Source organism: Psittacula echo (genome assembly GCF_963264785.1).
Source record: "Psittacula echo genome assembly, chromosome: Z".
Lineage (NCBI taxonomy): Eukaryota > Metazoa > Chordata > Aves > Psittaciformes > Psittacidae > Psittacula > Psittacula echo.
The window spans coordinates 103,660,479-103,686,045 of record NC_137742.1 but is presented as its reverse complement, the minus strand read 5'-3'; the positions used below and the strand labels follow the sequence as shown (position 1 = coordinate 103,686,045).

Below are 25,567 nucleotides of genomic sequence, written 5' to 3'. Positions count from 1 at the left end.
AGTTTGTGCAGAGTGAGATTCTCCAGTGATTTTGGGTTGAGGGTTTTTTTTTGGATGTTGTTTTTCTCACTGTATTTTCTAACATGAAACCCCATAGCAGTTGTGTGAAGTGGGTAATAAAGTACCAGGCTACCAGAATATACCCAACTGCATGCCAGGATCTCCACGACAGAGACTAGCACTAGAGCAACGTTTTGGTCAGCATTCCTTACTTTATAGGCAAACTGTCAATACTGAAATGCCTAAAAATGCAGCTAATGAAGGCATTCCAGTCTATCTGGGTCACAGAAGGGTGCTCATTTTTATAGGTTTGTTTTGCAAGACAAAATATGTAAAACTAACGAGGAATGAAAGAAAAACAGAATAGAACCCAGACCCTTCGCATTTTTAGACCAATTTCTAGTACAATCCAACAAACCATAATATTTTTATTAGTTTTTGCATCAGGACCATAGAAGCCCTTAAGAATTCATGAGACAGATGCTCTTTCAGGTGGGATTCAAGATCAAATGATCTGAAAACTCATTCTTATGGTACTGTAGTGACTGCCATAACAACCTCTCAAGAATTTTAGTACAACATCAAGATAAATGTTGAGGTCCTGGCTATTGTGAACTTAGTATCAAAAATAACCAAGGGAGACAAGCAGGGTAAGCAGAGGCTCTCCTCCCCTGAAGCCCACATGCCTAAACATTAGTACACAAAACAAAATCAAACCCATGAAAACAGTATTCTGCAGTGCACAAGATGAATTACAAATAAAATATGCAGCTGATCCCAGCCTAACCTTACGAGAAACGTTCCCTCTGAAGACTCTTGGTCATATGTTCTCAATCTCTGCCTCTTGGACAAAAGCAGTGTGAGGAGAAAGAGAACTGTTAAAAACAAGGATGTCAGAAGTTTTGCTGAGGGGAAAAAAGAACCTTACTATTGAACAGTCAGAGGCTGTGAATAACAGGAGGAGACATAATGAGAATGCATTTCTAGCTGACCTACCAAACACAGTCAGTCTTCAAAGGCAGAACTGCATCCATGGTGAAACACCACCAACCTACCTGAACAGAGAGACAGGCAAAGCCCTCAGTACCTGTGCAAGATTTTCAGTCTTTGAGTTATAATTACTTTTTGGATTTCTTATTGTTATGTTGGTATATTATTGTTACGATAAATCTCTGTATGAACACACTCTTCACACTTGGCACAGAACCCCACAGCCTTTTCACAGTCACAAGCATTTCTTAGAAGGGAAATAATTCCTGAATTACTCTGCTTGGGAATGACTTATTTGTAAGTGACACACCCTGTGATGTCTAGAAAACACATAAAACATTCCTGAAGACACTTCCTCCCTGGGCAAGGACATAAATCCTCCAAAAAGGGAAGAGGGATGGGAATTACTCATAGGAATAACCTGGCTCAGTGTTGAAGTCTCTTCTTTGAAGTATAAACATAGTGTGACACAGCTTAGACTAATATAAACACTGGCGAAACACTAAGAAACAGATCTTGAGGGACATGCAGTCTTAACATCTGAATGCACCAGACCTTACTATGCTGCTTTCCTTACCTATTTTAATTGATTTGTACACTCCCCATTCCACACTAGTGAATGCTACTTCTTGGCTTGATATGCCTTTACAATCACTTTTAGCAGAAAAGACTTGCACATGCAGCAGTCTAGTGGCTAAAGGAAACCTCTCCTGAACTCAATTTCATTTTGTACCTGAGCTGAAAAATGCAGAGAGGAGAATGCTTAGCTGCACCATAAACCAAAGATAGATTCCTTATAGTTTAAAAGCACATGTGCTCCCCTTGAAAGCAGAAGATGCTCAGGATGCACAAGGAAAGAGTACAGCTTTCTGAAGAAGACAAGAAAGCCAATAAGGCCAATACAAATATAGCAAGAGAGTGCTTTGCAGTGGCAGCATTACCATCCCAGCTTTCTCACTGTCATTTCTAAGTGATAAATTATTATTAAGCATCCATGCTAAAATGTACAGGCCTTGCTTTATTTTTAGGCTTTGATTTGGATGCCAAGCTCTTCAAACATCACCCAGTCTGAGAACCACTATTAAAAAAAGAAACTGAGGAGGAGCCAAATTCTTGGCCTGCTGCAAACATTGTGTTCAATAAGCTGCGGTTCAGTTGGCATTGTACTTGTGCGTCAAAAAATATCCTAAAGAGAAGTAGGAATTTATATAAAATGTAATACTTACCAGGGACATTCCCCCAAAATTGGGTGTGCTTAACCCTTCCTTTCATGAAAAAAACAAGTAAACGTCATTTGATTCAGCGATTTAGAATTTGTGGCTGTGCCTTATTGATTAATACATTAAATGCATTATGAGCCATATATTGAGAATTAGCCACACAGCAAGTCTGCTGAAAAACAAAACACAAAGCAACACCTCCCCTAGTAAACTGTATTTTCCTAAAGTACACCATTAAGATAATCAGGCTCTAGCAAATGTGCATCCTTTCCACTCAAGCTTAGCAAATACAAAAACGTGGCTTTCTTCAAACTGATAGTTTCCCATAAGTTTCAGTGACAGCTATCAGACGGCTGCAGCCCAGCTTTTTATGCGTGAATCACAAACTGAGGTATTGCCACAAATGGCTGGACAAAGGAGGCAGAAGGAACAAAAATGGATAGCTCAGAAGAATTGGTCACGTGAAAAAAAAAATAATCATAAATTCATTGTATAAAATAGGATTTGCAGACTCAAAAGCTTAACTATCACATTTTTAGATAGTAACATGATCTAAGATACGTATCTTCCTTACACACTTAAATCTTACTTCTCAGTTTGACAGCAATGCTTGCCAGATAGCACCTATCTTCAAACACTTGGGAGCTAAACTCTTACAGCACAGTCCAGTCAAATCATATTCATTCCTAAGGCAGAGAGCAACTTAGAGCTGCACTATTCATAAATACATTTATTTCTCATTAAAAATGCATAATTACAGCATTTTAAAGCCTTTTCCCCTAGAAAAGTAGTTAAGCAACGGTACAAACAAAATTGTTAGTCTTCTGCAAATACAGTTTTCATTACACTGAACAGAAAACACCAGCAAAAGGCTAATACTTGCAGTTATGGAATTTGTCTTTTTTTAAATATTTTCCATTTTTGTTATAAACACCATAGCAAATAAAAAAAGCTGTTTAAACAGTGAAAAATATTTGAGCTCTTGATCTTCTATATGTAGTAAAGCAAGTATTGCAAGGCAGCAATACACTAAAGATATCTGCAGACATTCAAATGGTGTATTTCACAGAAGAAATGAACAGGATGAAACATTGATTTAGTCTCACAGTTTTGATTCATTAGATTTCTCTTTCTGAAAGATTATTCCCCCTCTTTAAGTGTGCCTAAGGGCAGGCCATTCATTTTTTCTGAAGGCCAGATTTTCAACTGATGCAGTGTTGTAGCTCCAATTTAAGTAAATGGGTCTCATTTATTCCAGGTGAGGACAACCAGATCATCAGAACTCTGCAATTCCGCAGGACATATTCGAGGTGTAACCATTAGTCTAAAGGGCATTTCCATTCTCCTGTCGTTGCACGAAGATGACAGCACTTAACTTCTGGCTGTGGATCACCCACATCTCAAAAGTTAATGCAGCTTTTCACAGTTCTCTTATTGGATTTGGATTGCTCCATGTTCTATCTGCATTTCTGGCTGGATTGCTGATTGAAGGGTATCAGTGCCCTGCAAAAGGAAACATCAGTGAATCAATACAACAGGGCTTTCCACTGGTGTAGCCAAGGGAACGTGAACATATTATAGCAACACAAAGTTCTTCTGTATACATCAGTGCAAAATCTGCATGGATATCATCTCTGTGAGAGAACTGAAATGGGAATACACTTACAAAGGCACCAAAAATAACAAAGAATCCACATGAAGACCACATAGACTAGTGCCTTTCAGGCTGGAAAGAGAAGGCTGAAATAATAAAACCAGGATAAGGATCTATAAAATCATGAGTGGCACAAAGAGAGCAAATAAAAAAGAATTACTCCCTCTCTTCCCAAAAAAAGAACAAGTTCCAAAAGGAAACAAAATAAAACTCGTGTGTGGCACAACATGCACCAAAGCTGCAGAAGGACTTGTCCCAGCAAGATGCACGTGCTGACAGCTTGGGGGTATGGAGTGTTATGGACAGAAGTTCACTAAGAGTGATCATAGAAAAGACAGTAGGATGTCACTGAGTGACAGAACTATTGTAGGTAAGGTGAGTAAAATTACCTGTTTGGCCTGTGCTTTGAATTTCTCCAGCTGGTGCAGGATATGGTCTAAAACTGATGTCTTTACCCACTGCAGTCTTTCTCTATTTTGTGTAAAATGGGAGCAGTGCTACTATACAGAACTTCTTCCTTGAATAAATTTCTTCCTACAGGCCTGATTCTATTCACTTTCCAAGCAGAAACAGTTCTCCGTGAAGGAATTTAAAGCAAATACAGTTGACTTCAGCTCTCAGAGGAAGTCTCCTTAAAAATCACATTACTGCCTACCAGAAGTCTGACAAGGCCGTGAAAGGATAATCCCATAGCAAACTGTCTTTTCGGCCAAGTTAGTTGGAGTAAGGAGAACTAGATTATGACACAAACTCCATCCTTAGAGCTGTAAGATGAATAGCATTTAAGAGCAGCTGTATTGGCTTGGATAAAGCCCATCACACCCAATAAGCCTTCCCCTGATAGCAGCCAGTATCAGAAGCATAGATAAACTACAAGGAAAGGGCAAGCATTTAACAATATTTTCCTGTTCACTCCCACGGATTCCAGAGATCTGCCCTTGATGGATTTTCCCTCCATAAAAGCATCTAATAGATGCTTTATGTAACGCCTTGAATACAAAATAATTTCTGTGGCAGGAATTACACTCTGAAGAAGTCTTACTTGAAGCCCTGCTTTATAGTCTCAGCCTAGGATCTGCAGGATGATCCACAATAACACAAGGGTGGAAACTCAACAAGTTTTCCCATCCTTTAGGTCTAACTCTACAGTCTCATCTTATTTATGCAAATGAAAACACTGGAGTCTCAAAATCATAAAGCACCGCTCCTAAATTAACGTTTTGTTGTCAAATTATTTCCCTTCACTTCTCTGCCTTGTTGCAAGGAATCGCAAACAGGTACCAGATTTTTTTCCTGTTCAACTTTATAAGTTATCTGGTATTTACTTAATTGTGCAATATATTAGTGCCAAAGTGATGAATAATTCTATCAGATTACTAAATTTGATAGCAATTCAAGTGACCAAAGTTTTCAAGTGACCAATGTTTTCTTTCCCATTAGAGGAAAATTACTGAAATATTGTAATTCTCAAATAATGATGACAACAGCAATGCTGCATATTTATTCAACATTCAGACCAGAGACTGAACAAAGCGATTAGAAGCACGCTTTGGATTTGGAATTATGGTGGGGTTTTTTTTCCAAATCTGACAAAATTTACTATCAGCATACGAATTTCAGCATCAAATTAATCAAAATTTCTAAATTTTGCAAGCTGCTCTAAGTACGAATGCTATTGAGACACGAAAGCAAGCTTCAGCTGTGTTCAGAGAACGGATTTGTTTTAAATACCCTCACTCCAACCTTCAGCTTCCAAGTGCAACTACTTCCAAAGGCACGGCTTTCAGGAAAGAAGGTCAGAAAACTGATACCTTAAATAAGCTCACACTTTGGGTGTTCCAAACATGGAATTTGTGTAGACCATAGCACCTCCACTTCTATAAGCTTTGATTGATAAAACAGCTACAAAAATCTTTGAGGACATCTCAGTACCTTGACATAAACCATATGAAAACAGATGAAAGTGTCATTACAGCCTCACTGAGAGGGTTTCCCTTCAAGTAAGATCTTTCCTTTCAAATAAGACATCTTTCTAAAATGATGTAGATCAATATCCATACTTATAGCCCCCACAAAGGTATTGAACTGTTTACATAACTCAGAATAATGCAAATATCATCTCAACATGTGTAATTTTAGCCCTCAAAAAAGCTATTGAAGTATTCATGTAACACAGAGTAACCCAAATACCAAGTTGGTTTCTCCAATTCATTAACAGATACTTCGTTTTCAGTTCGTGTAAACTGAGGAAATATTTATGGCAAACTTATTTTTCACCTTGTCTGTTTTTCTGTTCACACTCTTCTTATTTCACTTTCCTTTTCTGCTTCTCTTCAGCTTTGTATAAATCTCTGTGGCTAACCGCAATATTAAAACCTAACACAGCACAAAGTGTCCCTGAAGAGAAAAGCGACTCTTCTGGTGGCTGCCAGCTGTATGGAAGATAGATGCCAATGAACTGTGCTTCGTAACCTCCTGTCCCCCTGTCAGAGGTGTTAGCAGAGAAGGGAGGACAGGCACGAGAAACAGACCCCAGAGAAAGTCCGTGGGAGGGAAATAAGAGAGCTTCCCAGGCCTGGAGTGAGGACAGCAGCACAAGAAACACCTCTCACTATCTGATGCATATATGCTTTATTAACTGCATGGGACCAGCAGTACTCGAGGATTTGTAAGAAATAAGGCATGATCCCTCTAGCAACAGTCTTGCTGTCTAGGGTACTATTACAAATGACTGAGAGTAAAATATGGAGACTGTTAACATAGAGGTTAATCTAGAAAAGATGCAAAATGCCTACCTAGGGCCCATCTATGTGGGAAGATCAGCACACAGAAAACTAGAGTGTAATCTTACAGCACAGCATGCTCACACACCAGTTAGGCTGAACAGGGAGTGTCATTATTCTGAAAAGCTCTTTGCAGAATCCAGCTGAGGAGCAGCTCAGAGAGTTTTAGAGCTCCAGCTTCCCTCCTAGCACCAGCCGATGCAGACAGCATGTCAGCAATACACCTATACACAACACAGCTACTGGGATACTGATGCGCTTTAATTTCATATACTGAACTGATCCGCAGATTGCATTGTTCAGGAAAAAAGCACTGAGCACTTCAGCTTTGTGCACACAAAGTCTGGATGTAATTCCCTTGATTTCTTGTGCAATTTTTTATTTCCACCTCAAGAGACTCAATATCCAACATAAACACTTATAGCCAGATCAGATTTTACAAAACTGTGTAGGTATCAGACAAAAATCCACTCTAATATTTGCTGCTAAGGATACCATTATATTTTGGCTAGCAAGCAACAGCTTATTCTTCACAATCACTAGACATTCTCTAGTAAAGAAGCCCACTAAGTGGGGTTCAGAGAAGAATGTGTAAACAGCTTCAGAAAACATAACTGTCTTAAGTCAGCACTTTCGTGTTGTCACCAGTCATAGCTTCAAGATGATGAGGAGCTTTTTCTTGACTCAGGTACATGAGTGCTCTTAAAAGGGAAAACAAAAAATAACTCCTCCACCATAAGTGAGAAGATCAAGTATTCACTTACAATTGCTAATATTCCAGCTTCTAAGGGAAAGCCAGGCCGTTGGTGAAAATAACTGGAAAACTGCTGTCGGAAAGGGAATAACATTTTTAAGAGAAACCTCAGTCTGAAAAATACTTTTTGGATAGGTTCCAAGCAAGTTTTTTTGCCTTGTCCTTTAACATGGCTCTCAGTCTTCAAGGATGCAGAAAAACAATGATGACCAAAATAACTATTCTCTAGAGGCATTGAGCAAGAGAATTGAAGCAGCAATAGTCAAAGCCCATTTATACCTTTAACAAAATGAAGTTTCTTATTATAGATGTTTTAGGTTGGGTTTTTTTACTGTTTGGAAACAGGATCATAAACTCATTGGGCTCGCAGTATTTGTGGGCAGATTTACAGTTCATCCGACAGGTTTAAATCAGGTTAAGTGTATTCAAATGGAGAAAAGATAATATATACATACTTGATTAGTTGCAGAGTGGTCTGTCACTGGTGTCAGCTGCACATACTGGACTTGGATATCACTCCCTTGGAGCGGGGACCCATCAACACCCCCTGAGGCAGGCTCAGCAGAAGCCACAGCTATCAGCTGAGCACCCTGCAGCACCTGCATAGAAAGCAATGGAGAAAGCAGCTTGTGAACAACCACAACCAGAAATGCGTGAAGAACCACCTAACTTAAACCAGATGCAAAATCAAAACCCGTTATACAGAAACACAAGAAAACTTGTCTATCGGTAACAGTTGCTTTAAATCATGTGGGTTTCTAAGAGGACATGGTATGCACATGGAAAGATTCCCACATTATATGCTCACCACATTTTGCCTTATGAGATTCATAAATTCTGTTTATGATTATTGCAATGACTAACTGGGACAGATTGCGCAGGTTGCACTAAGAATGTGACACTATCAATAGCATGCAGCAGCATCACTGAGTAATGCTTTTACTGCCACAGGAACACGCACAGATCCAAGATACTCCTTCTCACAGCCAAAGGTATTTAACTTGTGACCATTTACTTCAGTAACATTTATATTCCTATCATACATGAAGGAGATATAAGAACTACTGCTAATTAATGCTTACTCTAAATACATCTGACTGGTGAAGACTGTAAGTCTGGCATAGGCTTTAAATATCAAAGAACAGCCATCCATCTAAAAGTGCTTGCTTTAAAATGTTCTTGTGATTAGACTAATTTAAATTTACTTCTTGAACCACAAATAACAATAAAATACATGTATGCATTTTATGGCACAAAGACAAGTCCCTTCAGCTGAAATCTACATATTCCATTTTAATTTCTATACGCTGCAAATAATGTACTTCTAAAATATGCATTTGAATCACAGTGAACAAAAGACATCTTTCAAATGAAGGAGACAGAACGAAGAAGAAAACTAACATTCTTAACAAGGGTTTTTGCTAACAAAGTATGATTTCTCAGCTGATCTGCGGGTGGGTGGCCATGAAGGAGTGGGTAGACCAGAAATGCTCTAGGGAGTGTGGGAGGCAAAAAGAGGTCACCTCCATAAACGACCTTTAGGGGTGTTGTCAGGGTTTTATAGAGATCTTGGGTGTTCTGAAATACAGTCAGCATCAAGCTGCAGAAGGATGCTACATTTTGTTTTTATAGGAGTAAGCAAAAATCTCTCATCCTACGATATTTGTTTTGGAATTATACAACACATACTGTTGGAACCACATTACAGTCTGCCCCACTGATTACCTGCAGGTCTTCAATGTATTATTTTTTTCTCCTTTATTTCTGAATTACAAACTTCAACTGTGACTGAACAAGCCCATCTTTCTCACATACAAAGTGCTTCACAATTAAGAAACCTAAAATTTATAACACTACCAGCTTCCCTGCTTTATTGTACACTCTCAACTGCACACCTCCTAATCCACTTCAGAACTCCCTTTTACAGGACACACTCTGGAGAAGCAGAAATAACCCAATATGTGCACGAGCTGGGTAGCAGAGCCTTTTGCAAATGGGGCAGGTGCAAATATATGGCTTTTCTTTGGCTGTTCACTTGACTTCCAAACCAACACTTTAACTTTGTAATTTTTACTTGCCCTTGACCTTAAAATAAAGGAGTTGTACCAAAAAAATACACTATCTGCCCTGAAAATGAACTTCTCTTCCCAATTCCGCTGGGCTTCTCTAACATCCTGCTTTACTGGTCCAACACAGGTAACAGAACATGGTTAAACGGAAAAATAATAAACTTCAATTCTAACAAAGCAGATTAATTCATGCTTTTAACACACAAAGAACAAGAAGCTTCAAGTCACCCTTCCTTTTCACTTCGGCACAGAAGCAGGGAAGTATCCATCACGGAGTGTTGCTCAAGCTAACTCAGGCTAGTGAGAGTTCAAGCCTAAAAATGATCCTAAAAAAAGACTGCCTTTAAAATTAACAAGCAGACAAAAAAAAAAAAAAAAACCCAAAAAAAAAACACCCCACAAATGTTGGGGTTTATTTTAGTTTTTTTCCTTTTTTTAACAATTTAGTGGAGTATTTAGAAAAAGTACATTTGGCCATCTATTATTACTTGCTGTCAGTAGTAACAAGTTGTCTTGACAGTGACAAGATCTGTAGCTCTCCCGCAGCCTGGGCCCACTCTTTACATTGCACAATTATTTCCACTGCAAGCATAAACAACTGCACAGCTGGAACAGGGCTCGCTAAATTCCGCTCTTCTTTCAGCTTGCAGTTACCACCACAGATACATGCTTTTCCCCAAATAGAAAGCCCAGTGAAAAACATTTATCAAGAAAAATCAGAACACTTCAGGAAGGGTCTGTAAGATTCTGGAGGCTCTCTGAGATGTATGCCTTTGACAATGCTCTGAAGCTACCAATGCTCTCAAGCACACTTTGGGACCTGGCCCGACACTCTCAAGCCTTCATGTCCCAAACCCTGGTGTCTCAAAGGTTACCACATTGCATGGTGATCCTGGTGAAGACAATTTAGCTAAATTAAAAAGCAGGCATGAATGAGCCCCATCTCTTTTTTGCCACCTTTTAGAATAAGAAAATGTTCCCTAACACCTTCAGACAGAAATATAAATGCATTTCTGTTAGTTTTGATTTTGCATAGTCCTAGGAATACCAGAAGGAAAAGTATTTTGTTCAGATGTTTAAGATGAAGTGTGAGCTCTTGGCATGGTTGGTGAATACAGAATCACAGCCTCTTTGACCAAACATTAGTTTTTCTTCAAAGCTCTATAAGCTTTCAGTGAGAAGTATCAAGAGCTGACAAGCCTGATAACATGAGCTAAGGGACAGACAGATCCCACCTACCCAGCCAAAGGATATTGTGCCTACACACAGACATTCTCTGTCCCTCCTTACAGCAGCATTATCACAACCCCAGGCTTCCTGATAACTGCAGCATGAACACGAACCCGGGCACCAGCATCCCATGGACCTGAATCTTTGCCTTTGTTGGTTTTTTCCCTTTCCTTTCCCCCTTTTTCCCTTTTGTCATTCTCTCTTTAAAGTCTTGATGATTCAGGACACGCAGGCTATTGAGTCTGAAGGTCCTGTGTTTCTAATCCCTTCTTCAGTAAGATGCTTTCCATATAAAACATAATAATAAAATTAGTATTAATAATGAAAGCCAGCTACTTTCTCTGCTCCTTTCCTTTCCATTTAAAGACCATTTTAGTCCATAACTAACAGTTCCCATTTTACATTCAACTGCCAGGGCAGGAAATAAAATTAAAAAATTAAAATGTAATAGGTTTTCCTTCAGTGTCTTCCAAAATTATTCAAACACAGTTTCCAATCACAGTTCAATTTGTATCACATCCTCTGCTGATTTTACTTATCACTGAAATACTCTTCTAGAAGCCCATAACTTAAAATTTGCCTTTAGACCCCAACCTTCAAAAAGAAGTAACTGTTTTGGGATAGTTGACGCTTGTTAACCAAAAAAACCCCATTCCTTGGGCTGATCCTTGCCAGACTGAGCCTTCTAAAACACATTCTTGCTACTGTTGTGAGCTTTTCTATTAATCTAGGCAAGCACATCTGTTTGCCTACCTATAAAAAGCTCAAAAATAAGACACATTGGGATTTTGGTGTCTTTTTTCCATCATTTATTCCCATTTCTACTGCAGGAATGCAATAAAAGATGACGTTTCTTTTAAAAAATGGAGTTTTGAGTCACTGAAAGAGTGGCTGTTTATAGAAGGTTCACATCTGAAAATCCTGTAACACTTAGAGCCAGAAAGTAATCATTTCAGCAAATGCGACACAGAAGAAATTAGCTGTGCATAGGAAAAGAGAAAGATCTTGGTGACATGCTGTAGCTAAAACATTAGTTAAAAGGACACTTTGGGCCCCAAAGTGTAAGGATGGTTATGGGGTTACAGGATTCCTAGAAAACAAAAACCTAATACTTGCCTATCATTGTCCTACACTGCCATTCATCACTGATGGCAAAACTACAATAATACATTTGAATAGAAGTCATTAATATATTCAAATAAAGACATGAATACATTCAAATAGAAGACACAGCTTCTTAAACGGATAGGAAGCTCTGCTGATAAAAATGTTCACTTAAATAAAAAAAAAGGTAACTCCCTCTAGCTGAAGCTTTTCAGTCTTCAAGTTTGTTTCATGCAGCCTGAAGATTAAGAATATCCACTGTATTTCATGCCAACTAAGTGTTTATTTAGTGGATTTACAGGCTTATAGATGGCTTCATCTCACTAGTAAGTAGACTCTATATTTAGGTCCAGAACTCAAACCTTTTTAATATCAGAAACTACTGAGTTCCTTGAAAACATCAGAGGCTTAGGCTAACCAAGGTCTCCATCACCTTGGCATTTACTAAGGAATCTGGAACAGGCAATGCAGAATGCCAAAAGAATGGAGCTGTACGGAAAAAGAAACCAAATCAAACCAGCATTTTCTTCCATAAGATTGTCTTTTGTAGCTCTTAATTTCACTTGATGAAGCAAAGCAAGACCCAACACTACAAAACAAGTCCAGAATGGAGGATACTGAAGTACAAAGGAAAATCTGTAACATGATCTATTTGGTTCAATTTAACCAAATTGGTTCAATTTAACCCTGGTCAACTGCACTGACAAGATCACACCTGATGGTGGCCGATGCGAAGTTATTTTGAGGATTCTACAGAGCAGTTCCAACAAAATTAAAGTGTTAACGTGACAAAAAGGAGCAGCAGCAAAGGACGGAGTGACCTTGCTGTTCTCAAAGAAGCAGTCGTCTTCACGCTAAGATCAAACAGTATTCACTGAAAACCACGGTAACTCTTACATGGTATTTATCGATCCCATATGTATATAAAGTCGGAATGTATACAGCCTGATGATGTGTTATCTTTCCAGAGACGTAAATTCCCATTTAACCTGCGATTCGTCAGAACAAATACACAGCTGAAAGTATAGACCAAGGATCACCACATACCACTGCATACTTCTCATGCTCTATTTAAAACAAAGCAGTAAGTATTTTGATGGAATTAGAAGACAGTTTTAAGGACTAAGTTTTATTTTCCAAACTTTTCAAAATATTAACAGCAATAAAAGACTGGGAGTTCCTCTTCCAAAAAGATAAGGAAGGCAGATGGCTCACAGTGTTGCAGAGATGATCTGCAGCTTTTCTCTCTCAGTACCTACTGATGAGAAGCATAAAGAGGTGCAAGTAAGCACATGGAAAACGTGACCCATCCTTTAGATCATTTATTGGCAAGCTTTCCTTAAGCAGAAGCCTCCAAAATACAAGGTCTCTCATCTTTTCAGATGCATTTTTATGGTTGCTCTATGCCTGACTTCAAACAACTCAGATCACACTAAAGTGAAGCAAAAATCCAAAACATGCAGCACTCACAGTTTTCTGAAATAATTACATACAATAATTTCTTATTTTTCAACCTGAGCTTGTTCTGATCATTTCACCAGAACAGCATCACCACAAGAGAAAGAAAACCCTTTAGGCCATAATGTGTATTCCAACAATGTGTTTCATATCCAGCCACCACAGAGTTTCCAGAAATTCACAGGTTTTTCTATTTTACTGTTACAAAGGGCTGATCGTTGTCTACTTTGTCATACACAGCACAAATTAAAGACCCTTACACATAGTAATTTCCATGAAATCCACAGCTACTTTTTGAAGTACAACATCTCCTTTAGAGGCCATCCCATCTCTATTGTAAATACTTCAGCTGGTGGAATAACATGGAGAACCTAACATACTGCCCCATCTTGTAAGTCCTCTCATTACATTCTGCATGAAAAGGTTTGGGAGGTGAAAGAGTATGTTTTATCCTATCAAACAGATGACCAAACCTTCACCAGTATAATAAAATAATTCTGGAATAATTGTTCTTAGAAAAATACATTACTTTGCATCTAGCTTTATTAAAAGGCAAGTTGAGTCAATCGTATCTAGCAATCTAGGTCAGAGTGTAAAAATGACCTGTTACTTTCATTACTTTCATTATACTGCCATTTATGTATCAGTAACTATTCATTTTCTTTCATATCTTTGATTAAAATATTGAATAGCATTAGTCAAAGACATTTGTGGCAAAACATTAGAAAATACTAATTGGAAGGCTAAAATTACTTTTTACAATATATCAACTAAATACTTTTGAATAAATGTTAACACTGGCTTCAATCATTTGCTACAGGGATACAATTCCAAGTTATCAGAATAGCATGTTGAAAATCCTAAGCAAATAAGTATACTGTCAATCAAGCTTACTAAAACAAGCCTGTATTTATTAAATTAATGCTGACTTACACTAAGTATTCTAACATGCTTTAATTCAGTTCTAATTACCTTCTAAACACTTCCTCTAAACTGGGCATATTCATTGAATCAAAAAACACACTCTTTCTAATGTCTGTGCCCAGCAATACCAGGTTAAAACATAAAAGGAACTGACGCCAAAGGGAAGATGGAGCTATTAAGTCTCCTTTCCACTTGAGCAAGACACCAGGTATGGACTGCGTTATGCAGAGAAGAGAAGAAAAAAAATAAGGGTGCTGAGAAACCCAGGGGTAATGAAGCAGCTACCAAAGCTGGAACATACAGAATCACGTGGCCTTCTGTCAGTTTCTATCACACAAAGTCAAATTCCTTCACTCACCTGTCCTCAAATATTGCAGTGTTTTATGATACGGGTTTTGCAGACAATTACACAGCAAGCTTTAAGATAACATATTCCCATTAATGTCACAATACATTTCTCTTAAAAGTGCGTTTGATCTAAGGTAACTGGAAACAATATAAAAGGATGCACTGCTCTTAAAGATTAGGGTGTCAATCTAAAGTTAATGATCTAGTTCATAAGCTTTACTTTTGAGTCCTTTCCTTATTCCAACAACAACTTGTACCTAAATTTGCTGTTTATTTCTTACATAAAATGTGCCAATACAAAAATAAATTCAGCATATATAAAAGTCTAATATATAGCAGTTCGGAGAGAGAGGAACTGTCCCTGCTGTGTATTTCTAAGTGTGCTGAATTGAACCGTGCAAAATGTGACCTTAAATCTGTCAAAACTTCATTAACTAACACCCCTACAGAGTCATATAACTGAGAGTACCTCCTTTAAATTCCCCAAACTAAAAGGCATGAAAAGTGAAACTCATTTCAGCTTTGCCGAGGGTGGAAAAATGAAAAGGATAATTCCAGAGTACATTTTTATCAGTCACATTATTTCCTTGCGTAACAAACAATAAACCATCTCATCTGCTTTTACTTTGAGTGTATACCACAGCACAGCTCTACTCCGTAATGCCTACTCTGAGATTCCCTTAACACGCCTGTACAAAACCTGGAGAACAGAGTGAACACAAACTGCAGATATTGTGGTTACTTAAACAAACTTCACAAAAATGTCCATCTTTCTGGCGGCTGCGGCTGGATTGAGCTAGATGAGTGATGGCAAACTGCGGCTTCATGTATTTAAACCATCTGCATCTTCAAAAGCCCTTTCACAACACATCACCTTGCTTCCCAAGACCTCCGTTGCAGTGATCCCCAAGGACAGCACGGCTTGGTAAGCCTCAGGAGCAAGCCCCTACCTCTGAAGACTAACTCTATTCAGTAAAGCCATCAATACTTTCCCCCACTATGGCTTTATAGAGAGCAGCAGACACCCGTGAAATGCTGCAATAGGCCCTGAGGAAAGAAAAATAATAATAATTTAAAAATTTACAGATAAATATTCTGCAATCTTTCTTTGGTAAATAAATTGGAGAAACATAACGAGCAGAAAAAGACCGAATTAATACAGTTCATGTTGTCTTTTGTTAAAAAACTACCTGATTTCACCATCACTGTCTCTCTCACCCTTTCCTAAGCACAGCTCAACATACATTTTTCCACATACACATAATGCGTGAAAATCTCAAGAGGCTCCTGTTCTCTCCCCAGGTTAAATGCATCCTGTCTAAACTTAAGCAAACACCTAAGGACAAGGGTGCAGTTGTTAAAAGTATCTCACACTTTCACTGGGTCAATACAGAATACGAGCCCTTACACAGAGAGCTGAGGGTCTCCCAACAGCCTAACAACTCCTTGGAGAAGTGTACTGAACACAAAAGGATAATCAGTGTAATTAAAACTTTATCTGTGCACTATAACACTGGCTGAAAGGGAAGCAAAGTTAATTACAAAGAAATAAATGCCCAAATCAAGCTTTGTATCATGTGATCTAAATATAATGAGATTATAGGAAATCCTTTATGTAAGTAGTCCACATTCACATTAGCTGGATTTTATTTTAACTCAGTATCACAGGTAGACAGACAGTAATATATCTGTTATCAACAGATAACACAGCAAAAAAAGAGGGATTGTCTCAAGATGCTTTGGGGTCACGTCCCAAAGTAACGTAAGCCAAGTGGGGTCCTTCCTTTGACTACAAGTAGAGATGGACTCAGGCCCTGTAAAATAATGTAAAATACACCAAAACAAGACAAAGACTTCCACTGAAAATACACTTTAAACTAGCACATGTGCAAGACTTAATTATAATTAGCTGGCAGTTCAACTGCAGATGCAATTTCAGTAAAAATGACTTGGTTACAGAAAGAAGAGTTACCTCATCTGAATTCACCGTATCAAATTAAAGAGGCTCTTTGTAAGTATGAGGCTTGTAAGGAAATCTGTACGTACATCTGACTCATCTTTTGTATGAAGATACTCTTAGTAAATTGCTCACCAAGGGAAACTTCTCAAAACAACTCTGTGGTCAATTGATGGCTCTTCTCAGATGTTGCACTTCTCAAACCATAACCTACAGTTTCATTGGAGCTGTCACACAAAAGCTAGTTTGATGTAGTTACACCTTATTTAGAGTTCCCTAAATTGGGTGTTTTGGGGATTTCGTGCCCACCTTCTCTGAAGGCAAAGCTCTGGTTAATAATCTCTCCTCTGTGTCTTTTTTTTGGTGAAAGAATGTTTTACACCATATGAGCTACACGTGCACATGTGGACATGTGGCTGCCAGGCATTCAAGCCACCAGAAATTATTTCATATGCCTCAATAACCTTTTGGCAAGCAAGAAAAAAAGCATTTCAGCTCAGACTTTGACATTCTGTTACAGCTCGCAAAATCTTTTGTGATAATTCACTCTAAGAACAGCAAATATTATTCAGATCTATGCAATTGCAACATTTTGTGATGAAATGGCTTCCTGTTAGCAGTAAGTATGGTAAAATAGATGGAACTACTTCCAAAGAAGAAGATTTTTCAAGAGTGGACAATTAAATCTCTCTATGATAGTTCACTATTTTGAGCAATACGAAAGAAGCCTTTGGCTTAAATGTTGTTGTTTTTTTTTTCGCAACAGAATGTTAGTTTTGGGCTTTATTCAACATAGAACTAAGTGCTATTAAGAAATGGCTCGATAGTTCAGAAAAAAAATACTACAGTGTCAAGGAAGTCTTACTAAACTGTGGCTGCCGAGTGCGAAAGCTCAAGAACAAGTCAGACAGGATTGACCCCGACTCTCTCTAATTGACCAGCACTGATAAAGGTTATTCCAGTGAATAATAAGCAGTGACTCACACAGCATCTGGCTGGTGGGAAATCTTTTGGTGTGACATAACCTCGCCAAGATGGAGAGGATAGCTCGGTCCTAAAGGACCATCTGCCTTTACATTTTTATGTGGCAAGTCCCTGCTAGTCTAACAAATGTAAACATGGCTTTAAATGCCACCCTGCTGGTCCCATCCTCCAGTCTCCAATTCCTGATGGGATTAGTTACACTTAAAACAAAACGTCAAGATAAACGCTGAAGCACTTTCAGCATTTACTATGCAATTCTGTTAAAGTCTTCAGGCACTTTCAGCAGAAAGAGCATTCAATCCTTTCACAAATAACTTAAAACTAGAATTTGGACTCTTAGTGCTGATGAGAGGGCACATCCCCTCCAATGAGACTAGTAGTAAATATGCCACTTATAAATAGTAAGACCAGATCACCAAGGATCTACCAGAATCACACACATCTGTTATTTTGCTTCTAAACCAATTTCTCAGTTTCCCTTCGGAACAGTGATTTTACTTTCATTCCAAGAAGAAAAAGACATTTGGGGGGAACTGCAAATGTTTACATCATAACTGGCAGTGATTTTTTTATTTTTTCTAATACTAGAAAAATAACATCTGAAAGTTTGGCTCTTGTTGCCAGAGCAACAAAACACTGCTCCTACCGTACACTGCAGGATCCTATTAAGTTGCAGAAATATGGATGGGGAAAAAAAAGCACATGCAACGATGGCATGAGCTTTTTATACACAGGAGAACAGAAAAGTTCTAGTATTCCAATGTTCAGGAAAAGTCTTAGGGAAAAGAAAATTAATACAATACCTCCTGCATTGTAATTATGAAATGATGTAATTAGCTCAATTTATATTAATCAGCTTCAGAAATACATAATGGTTTCGAAAGCAAAGCAGAAGAATGGTAGGAACAACTGCAGTGAGGAGTTAAATGTAAGTGGGCCTGAGCTATAAAACAGAAGTTGGAGAAAGTTTTAAGCCAGTACTTATCAATTAAAGAATACTGAAATAAAAAAGGAGTACTTCTGGGAATTACCTGAGTTACATTAATAAGTTTCTTACAGAAACCTGCACAAAAAATAACACTGTAGGCATAATTCATGAAAATATCCCAGGAAGGACAAGAGAAAGTGTAAACTGGACAAGAAGTTAAAGATCAGGTTCAAGCACTCTGGGTTTTTTTCCCTTGAATGAACCCACGAGCTAAAGGAGGATGCTTTCAGGAAAAGAATCCAGAACTTCAAAGTGTCTGTCTTCTGGAGTTTTGCATTTCCACCCAAATCTCAAGATCAACATGAATGACAGGGCACTGCAGGGTATACACGCAAAGAGTCCTGGTCATATTATAATGGGGTATGTACATTTGTAAGCATGGGGTATATACGTTTGTAAGCAGAATATGTACTCCAGAACTCAGACTAAAATTAAACACATGAATATGGCTGGGTTTTAGAATGAAATATACGTGACAAGAACACCTGGACTTCTCTAAATATCAGTACGAAAGGCTACAGGATATCGGTAGGAAGAGAATTAAAATACCCAACTGTATCTCTAATCTTGGCTTTCATCTACTAGCGAAATTCATGTAAAAAGAATTCAAAATATAAGAAGCTTTAGCTGCTCCATTTACATTATTCACACTAAAAAAGACAGTGCTGCTGTGAACTGCGAAGTACGTTTCAACGATCACTAAAACTAAAAGCAGATGTAATGCATAAGCTATATATCATGTTCCACCTCAGAAAATGCTATGTTTCATGTCAAAAGCATTTGCAGACAATAGTTCTCAAACAAAAGCAATTAGGAGAAATGATTGAGTTTTTTCATTGAAGTGGATGTTGTTACATATATACACTCATTTTTAAAACTATCATCTTTTTGACAAATTTACTAACATCAGACTAACGCCAATCACTATCCTCTGATTTCCATCGAGTCCAGAGATAAAACAGCAGTTGTACATCTTTCCCTCCACATGAAGCTTCTTCCCCAGAAGCCTGTGCAGTGATGGAACAGCACATGTGCTTCCCCTTTCTTCAAAGCACTAAGTGGACAGCTGTTTCTAATAGCCCACAGAAGAGCTCAGTCCTTCTTTGACACCAGCCTTTGCAATGATGGAAACAGGCTTTTTCTAATATAAAGTCATAAAATGAGAATGAATCTGAGTGTCAGTTTCTTTGACTGAGTTGTGTATTACATCTTACGGTGCTGCAGATGACATTTTCCCAATTTTGCTAATGAATTCCTAGTTACTGAATTAATTTCCTCCTTTATTTATTTTTCTTAAGTTGGAGCCAGTAACCTGACATTTAAGAATTATACAAATTCTTAAAAATGTGAATTGCCAGGTACATGCCATGTTGGGAACACAAGTAACATAATTTTTCTGGTACTGATTTTCAAAATTGATTTTTTGCTTCCATTTCTTAGCCTATGGTATGAAGTTCTACACGGGAAAGCATTTTCAGCAAAACAAGCATTACAGAACAAAACTCTGCTGTTTTAATTTTGAACCAAGAAGACTAAGAGATTGTTTATATGCTTTACTTCCTGAATTGCTTAGAAAATGGTACCAAATCATTTTGAACACATTAGGTAACACATACACCCTGTTCTGCTATAAATTATTGAAATCTCTTTGCTTTGAGGGTGGGAAACAATTGGAACAGTAGTTGAGTGTCTGCTCTCCCCGTGAATTAAACTCCAACCACATGTCTATTGTCAGGGCAACTTTACCCATCCAGAGCAGCAATCTCCGTGGTTCTCCAAGGCTTTGTGCACTTACTTGTGTTCATTTTCCACTTCAGTGAAAAGCAGGGCAGACAATGACTTTGGGATGTAATTACAGGAACCATCTATTGGTAACACAGTCTCTGAACCCTTTACTACTTTGCTCTAGAGCTTGAAAGTTTCACCTATGTGGAGCTTCCAGATTATTAACGGCCTGTGGTTGAACTTAAATCAAGGTCTCCCCATACAGCAATGTGTTTTGCTACCAGCTGAGCCTCCAGGCCAGCCAAAGGTCTTTACTTTCTGAAGCCATATCCAGATAGCATTTGCATACACGTTAAACTTTCCGATCATCATTTGGATTTCTCAAAATGCATTTTTGAACAACTCTCAATTTTATAGATTTTTTTTTTTTTTTTTTTTTTTTTTTTTTTTTTTTGGTGAGAGAAGAGAGGAATACTGAGTGTGAATTTGAAGCAGACTTCAATGAAAGCTCTGGACCCAAAACTATTGTTTTCTTAGAGTACACATCTGGTTTTCCCCAAAATACTGCCAGTTCTGTAACTCAGTTTAATACCCAGCTGGGATAATGTAAAACTAGCATATAACCTAAAATAAATGCTAGAAGCACATATTTTTGTACAGTAATACTTGTATGCATTAAGTTCAACTTGACTAATGTTCTACCCACATACCAAAAAGTTTGTATTGATGAAGGAAGAAGGAGGGGGGGAATCACACCCCAAACCAGGCACCCTGCATGTGTGTGGCCACACAATTGGAAACTACAACTAAAGCTCATCAGAGCAGCATAAAATCTTCCTTTTAGAAGGTTAAAATTACTTATTTTTACAATCAAAGCAGAAGTTTTTAAAGCAAAGACATGTAAAACGTGGGTTTCTCACAACATCAGACAGGAATTATCAAAGCCTCTAACGCTAGCATGTACAAGAATGTTCCCCAGGCTGCCGACAACTTTCTCCCTGACCAACTTGAAACTTCCTTCTTTCTAGTCCTTGGGAAGTACAAATGTCTGGTAATAAAATGTTTTAATTCTTAGGAAACTAAGGCTATTGGAATGCATTGAGGAAACTGCTGAACTAAGCAAGCTGAAGCTACAGAATGCTATATCAAATAATCATATTTTGGCAACTTTGATGGCCAAAACATAAATTAAAAGTCACGCAACAATAAAAGTGACAACCTGATAATGTTATGCTGAAGGCTGCTAAGAGGTAAGCATGAAGCAAGGACCACAGTGAGCTCAGTTTGAAACGTTACTAAAGGAGTTTAAAGAAGTGTCAGGGAAAGTTAATCCCTCTTCCAGCCTATTAATGCACGAATTATTTTGACTTAGATTACCAGATTTTAATTCACACAATAACTTTGCATCCTGTAGTCTGAGCCTAACAGCCTATGGCTGGCTGTTCTTACAGAGATGAATAAAAGCTTAAAATGGATTTAGCATTTTCAGGGATAAAAAAACCCCACATTTGGACTTGATCAGATTTGGTCCTGATACAAATTACAGCACTTACAAACCAGACTTTCAGCCCTCGAATGGTTTCTGAGACTGCCTTGGGAGTGTAAAATGCCAAGATGCTATTAATATAAAGATTCCATAGTGCATGTGCTCATAAAAAGCATTTTTTTTCATATCTAATACAGAACATGCTGCCTTTTTTTTTAATTCAACATATTATAACTTGAGCAAAACAAGATCATTAAGACAGGCACCCCGCATGACCCTGCTGCTGTGTACCAACCCGTGAGACTATTTACACTTACTAAATTACTCCAACTGAAGAACTCAGGCAGAGTTGGGCCCTGAATTCACAGTTCATAAGGGTATTATGGAAATATTTCCTCTTAGAGGGAATATTCCTCTTAGAAAGAAATTTATGATTTCTTTCTGAACACTAAGACCTTACAAATCTGTTCTCCTCCTGGTACTGACATTTTCCCCTAGAAAAACCTCTGGTTGTATCTTGCTGTAAGTGTTAAAGAGTCGAAGCGCAAGGTCTCTGAGCTGTACATTACAGGAGTTATTTCACTCCCGCCATGAAATCTAAGTTTCACACTCTCGGGTGCTTTCTGAGGAGAAGAGGGGGGAAAACAGTATTTAAGGGGAACAAGGTAACGAGTACATAAGCATTTGTCAAGGCAAGAAGATAAAAGCACAGGAAAGAAGAAAGAGGTAAACCAGACCCCCCAAGGGTGCAGGAGATTTACTGCTTACCAAGTATTCCCTCTGCTTACCAAATATTCCCTCTGCTTTTATTTACCTATTGATATGCAACTGTTTTTTCTCACATACATGACTTAGAAATTAGATCACACAAAGCACAAAGAAACCCACTGTATAGTAAATAAGACAGGAAGGAGTAACAAAATAGCACTGGAAAAAATAAATTTAAAAATTTCTTTCTTTTTTGACCACAGTTAAGATTAAAAAATCTTTAGTAATTATCCACTGTAGCATTTGAGATAAATAATAAACCACTGTATATCACAAAGCATGATCAGCCAGTGCTTTAAAAATAATAGTTAATAATTAGGTTTTAAAATTTAAATGATGGCAGAGAGAATCTAGGAGGCAAACAGTGAACAGGTAAACTTTTCTAATAGGTTTGAGAGTCCACACTTCATGAAAAATTTAATCTCAAAAACACACAGAAATGAAATCTTCTAGCCATATTCATAACAAAAATCATAACAAAATTCATAACTGATCAAGGGTTAATTCGACTGCCTGACTGTCCAGATAGACAGATGGAAATAATGAGATGGAGACAACTGTGAAATCTTGTTCCGCCCTCGAGCACGAGCTAAGCACGATGAATGTGCAGCAGGTCGTGCCTGCATGCTTGCTGTGTGCAGATCATGCTCAAGTCCACCCTGACGGTCGTTTTAGAGAAGGAAAATTCTGCATTGCCCACTGATAATCCTCTGCTGCCTACAATACCCAAACATTTATGATTAGGGCTCCATGGCCCCAAGCTTTGCCTCTCTACATCACTTGGGGGGCAGGCCTACAAGAAACCTGGAGAGGGGCTTTTGACAAGACTGTAGGGACTGGACATGGGGGAATGGCTTTAACCTGACAGAAGGGAGATGAGTGTCAAACACCAGCACTGTCCTGGCTAATGACCTGATGGATGGTCAGGCTCAAACCCGATTTTTTGCTGAGTATTGCGTTAACATGCTCCAAAATGTCAAGAGGCAACTCAAGGGAAAATAAAATTTCTTTGGTGAGACAAGGTTAGTCATTAGTAACATTTACAATTGAAATACTGTGATTTGAACCTCTGACAACCTTTGATATTTCTACACTTGGTTCAACATTTTTTACAGTGTTAATTTCTAGCACTGTAAAAATGTAATGTCATTTTGAGCCCAGCCACTGGTGACATTTACTGCGGTCTTTGCGATCCACACGGGCCAGTCCCAGACCTTTTACAGCTCTATTTACAAAGGACTCCTTTGAGAGTACAAGCCTGCACCATATAGACTGATGCATGTCTTTAAACCATTACAGATCTCATTCCGTAAAACATAGCTGCAGTTGCTGACATTCATAAATGAATTTCTAATGCGTTAGGGCACAGGGAAATGGCTACATTATACAATTCCCTTTGGACTTTTCAGGGTCTCTACCGACCAGGAGACCAGAACACAGCAGCTACCTATGCAAACAGAGCAGCGCTGTCATAGTGCTTGTGCAGTGCACAAAGCTGCACCCCTTTGTATTTTTCAATAATGAGCAAAATTATACATTAGAGATCTCATTACTACTGATAAGCATTACTACTGATAAACATTACTGCTTCAGATAGGTAACAAGTGCCGAACTTCACAAAGGCAAAGATTAAGTTAAAAAAATATCAGTTTACGCTAGAAAAAAACTATTTGTAATTTCTCAACGTGTTACTAACACAGGAAGTTTCTAAGTACTTGGACACCTCAACAGAATGTCTTTGTACCCAAAGGAATAAATGTGCACATGAAAGCACTTGTGGACAAACTGTAACGACAGCACAAGAATGAATCTGAAAGCATTTACACATATCATGCAGGGGAAGTGAATTGCAGTGCTCATACACATTTTAAATATCTATCTAAAGAATCTGAGAGAAAACGGATGCAAGGAGAAACAAAGTCCACAAAAAGGATGAAGAGAGAAAACGGGAAGTTCAAAGCATCCCCATCTATTTGACTCCCAGACAACCTTCAGGATAAGAATAATAAATTATGATAAAACTTTTGGTGGAATTCTGATAGCATTCAGAGAAAAAAAAAAAAGTTAAAAAAAAAAAAAAAAAGCAACTACCCTGCTGTCAAGCACTGCTGTTACTGTAGTTACACAAAACACAGGGTAAAAATGTATTACCACAGGTTAGGATAAATGTAAGGCACAGGGGACGGGATTTATGTCTTGATAAACAGCTGAAAAAATATTATGTTGATGAAATATTAGAGTCTAAGATAATTTAGCAAAAGGCATAACTACAATGAGGTTTTCTTGTGCCAAAGTGATCGAAAACTTACAAGAGGGAAAGTTCTGCATTGAGAAACTATTTGAAATAGTTAAAATCTGAGAAACTACCCACAGTTCTAAACATAAGTTACAAAGTACATCAGCAATGGATGTACTTAATATAAACAGCAAAATTTCTATTCATGCATACAGCTTAAACCACTTCTTAAGGAATACGCACATCATTTACAGTGGTGCAGTAAAACCAATGCTATTTTCAATAGCTTCCAATGGAATATTTTAGATATACAGATAAAATTTAAGCCACATCATATTTATCACTGGAATTAAAAAAAAAAAGGAGGGGGGAAGAAGGCAAACATCAATTTTATTGTTTTTACTGTGTCTGTAAATTAAATTTCTGATTGAAAGGACAAGCAATACTTGGTCTTATGTCTAAATATGTTTGTTCACTGGTTGGTAACTGGGGAAGATCTCCATCCAAGGAAAACAAAAGTCAAGAACCTGACTTAAGAAACCAAACAGTGAGACAGGATTCAGTCTGTGTGATCTTAAATTATATGCTACTAAAGAGACAACTCTCAGCTGTACATATCAAAGATTTCTCACACTTATCGAATATTCTAAATGTTTCTGGCCTAAATCTTTCTCTGGGCGCAGCTGCTTCTTGCTGAAGTATGAGCAGATTTTGGCCATTGAGCCAATATAGCCAGGCCCAGAAATGTAGTGAGGATCAGAGCTCTGGGTCCTTCGGCATCCCCCTTCTACACATGACACACCTCATCCCTCTCAGCAGCTCACTTTTAGACAAGCACCGACTGTTGTTATACCATCATCATTCCTGGGATGATGCTAAAGTGATGCAC

The 25,567-nt window shown here is 38.1% G+C and overlaps 1 protein-coding gene across 1 annotated transcript in view; it reads right to left on the bottom strand.

Annotated features, from left to right (window-relative positions):
- Window positions 1–205: 205 nt before the first annotated feature.
- The window catches only part of BANP (BTG3 associated nuclear protein), a 150,995-nt gene continuing 125,633 nt past the window's right edge, over window positions 206–25,567 (bottom strand). The window contains exons 12-13 of the mRNA XM_080637030.1: window positions 7,857–8,000; window positions 206–3,713 (exon numbers count right to left, since the gene is read on the bottom strand). Coding sequence (XP_080493156.1) covers window positions 3,642–3,713; window positions 7,857–8,000 — 216 coding nt within the window. The 3' untranslated portion in view covers window positions 206–3,641. The remainder of the gene's footprint in view (window positions 3,714–7,856; window positions 8,001–25,567) is intronic.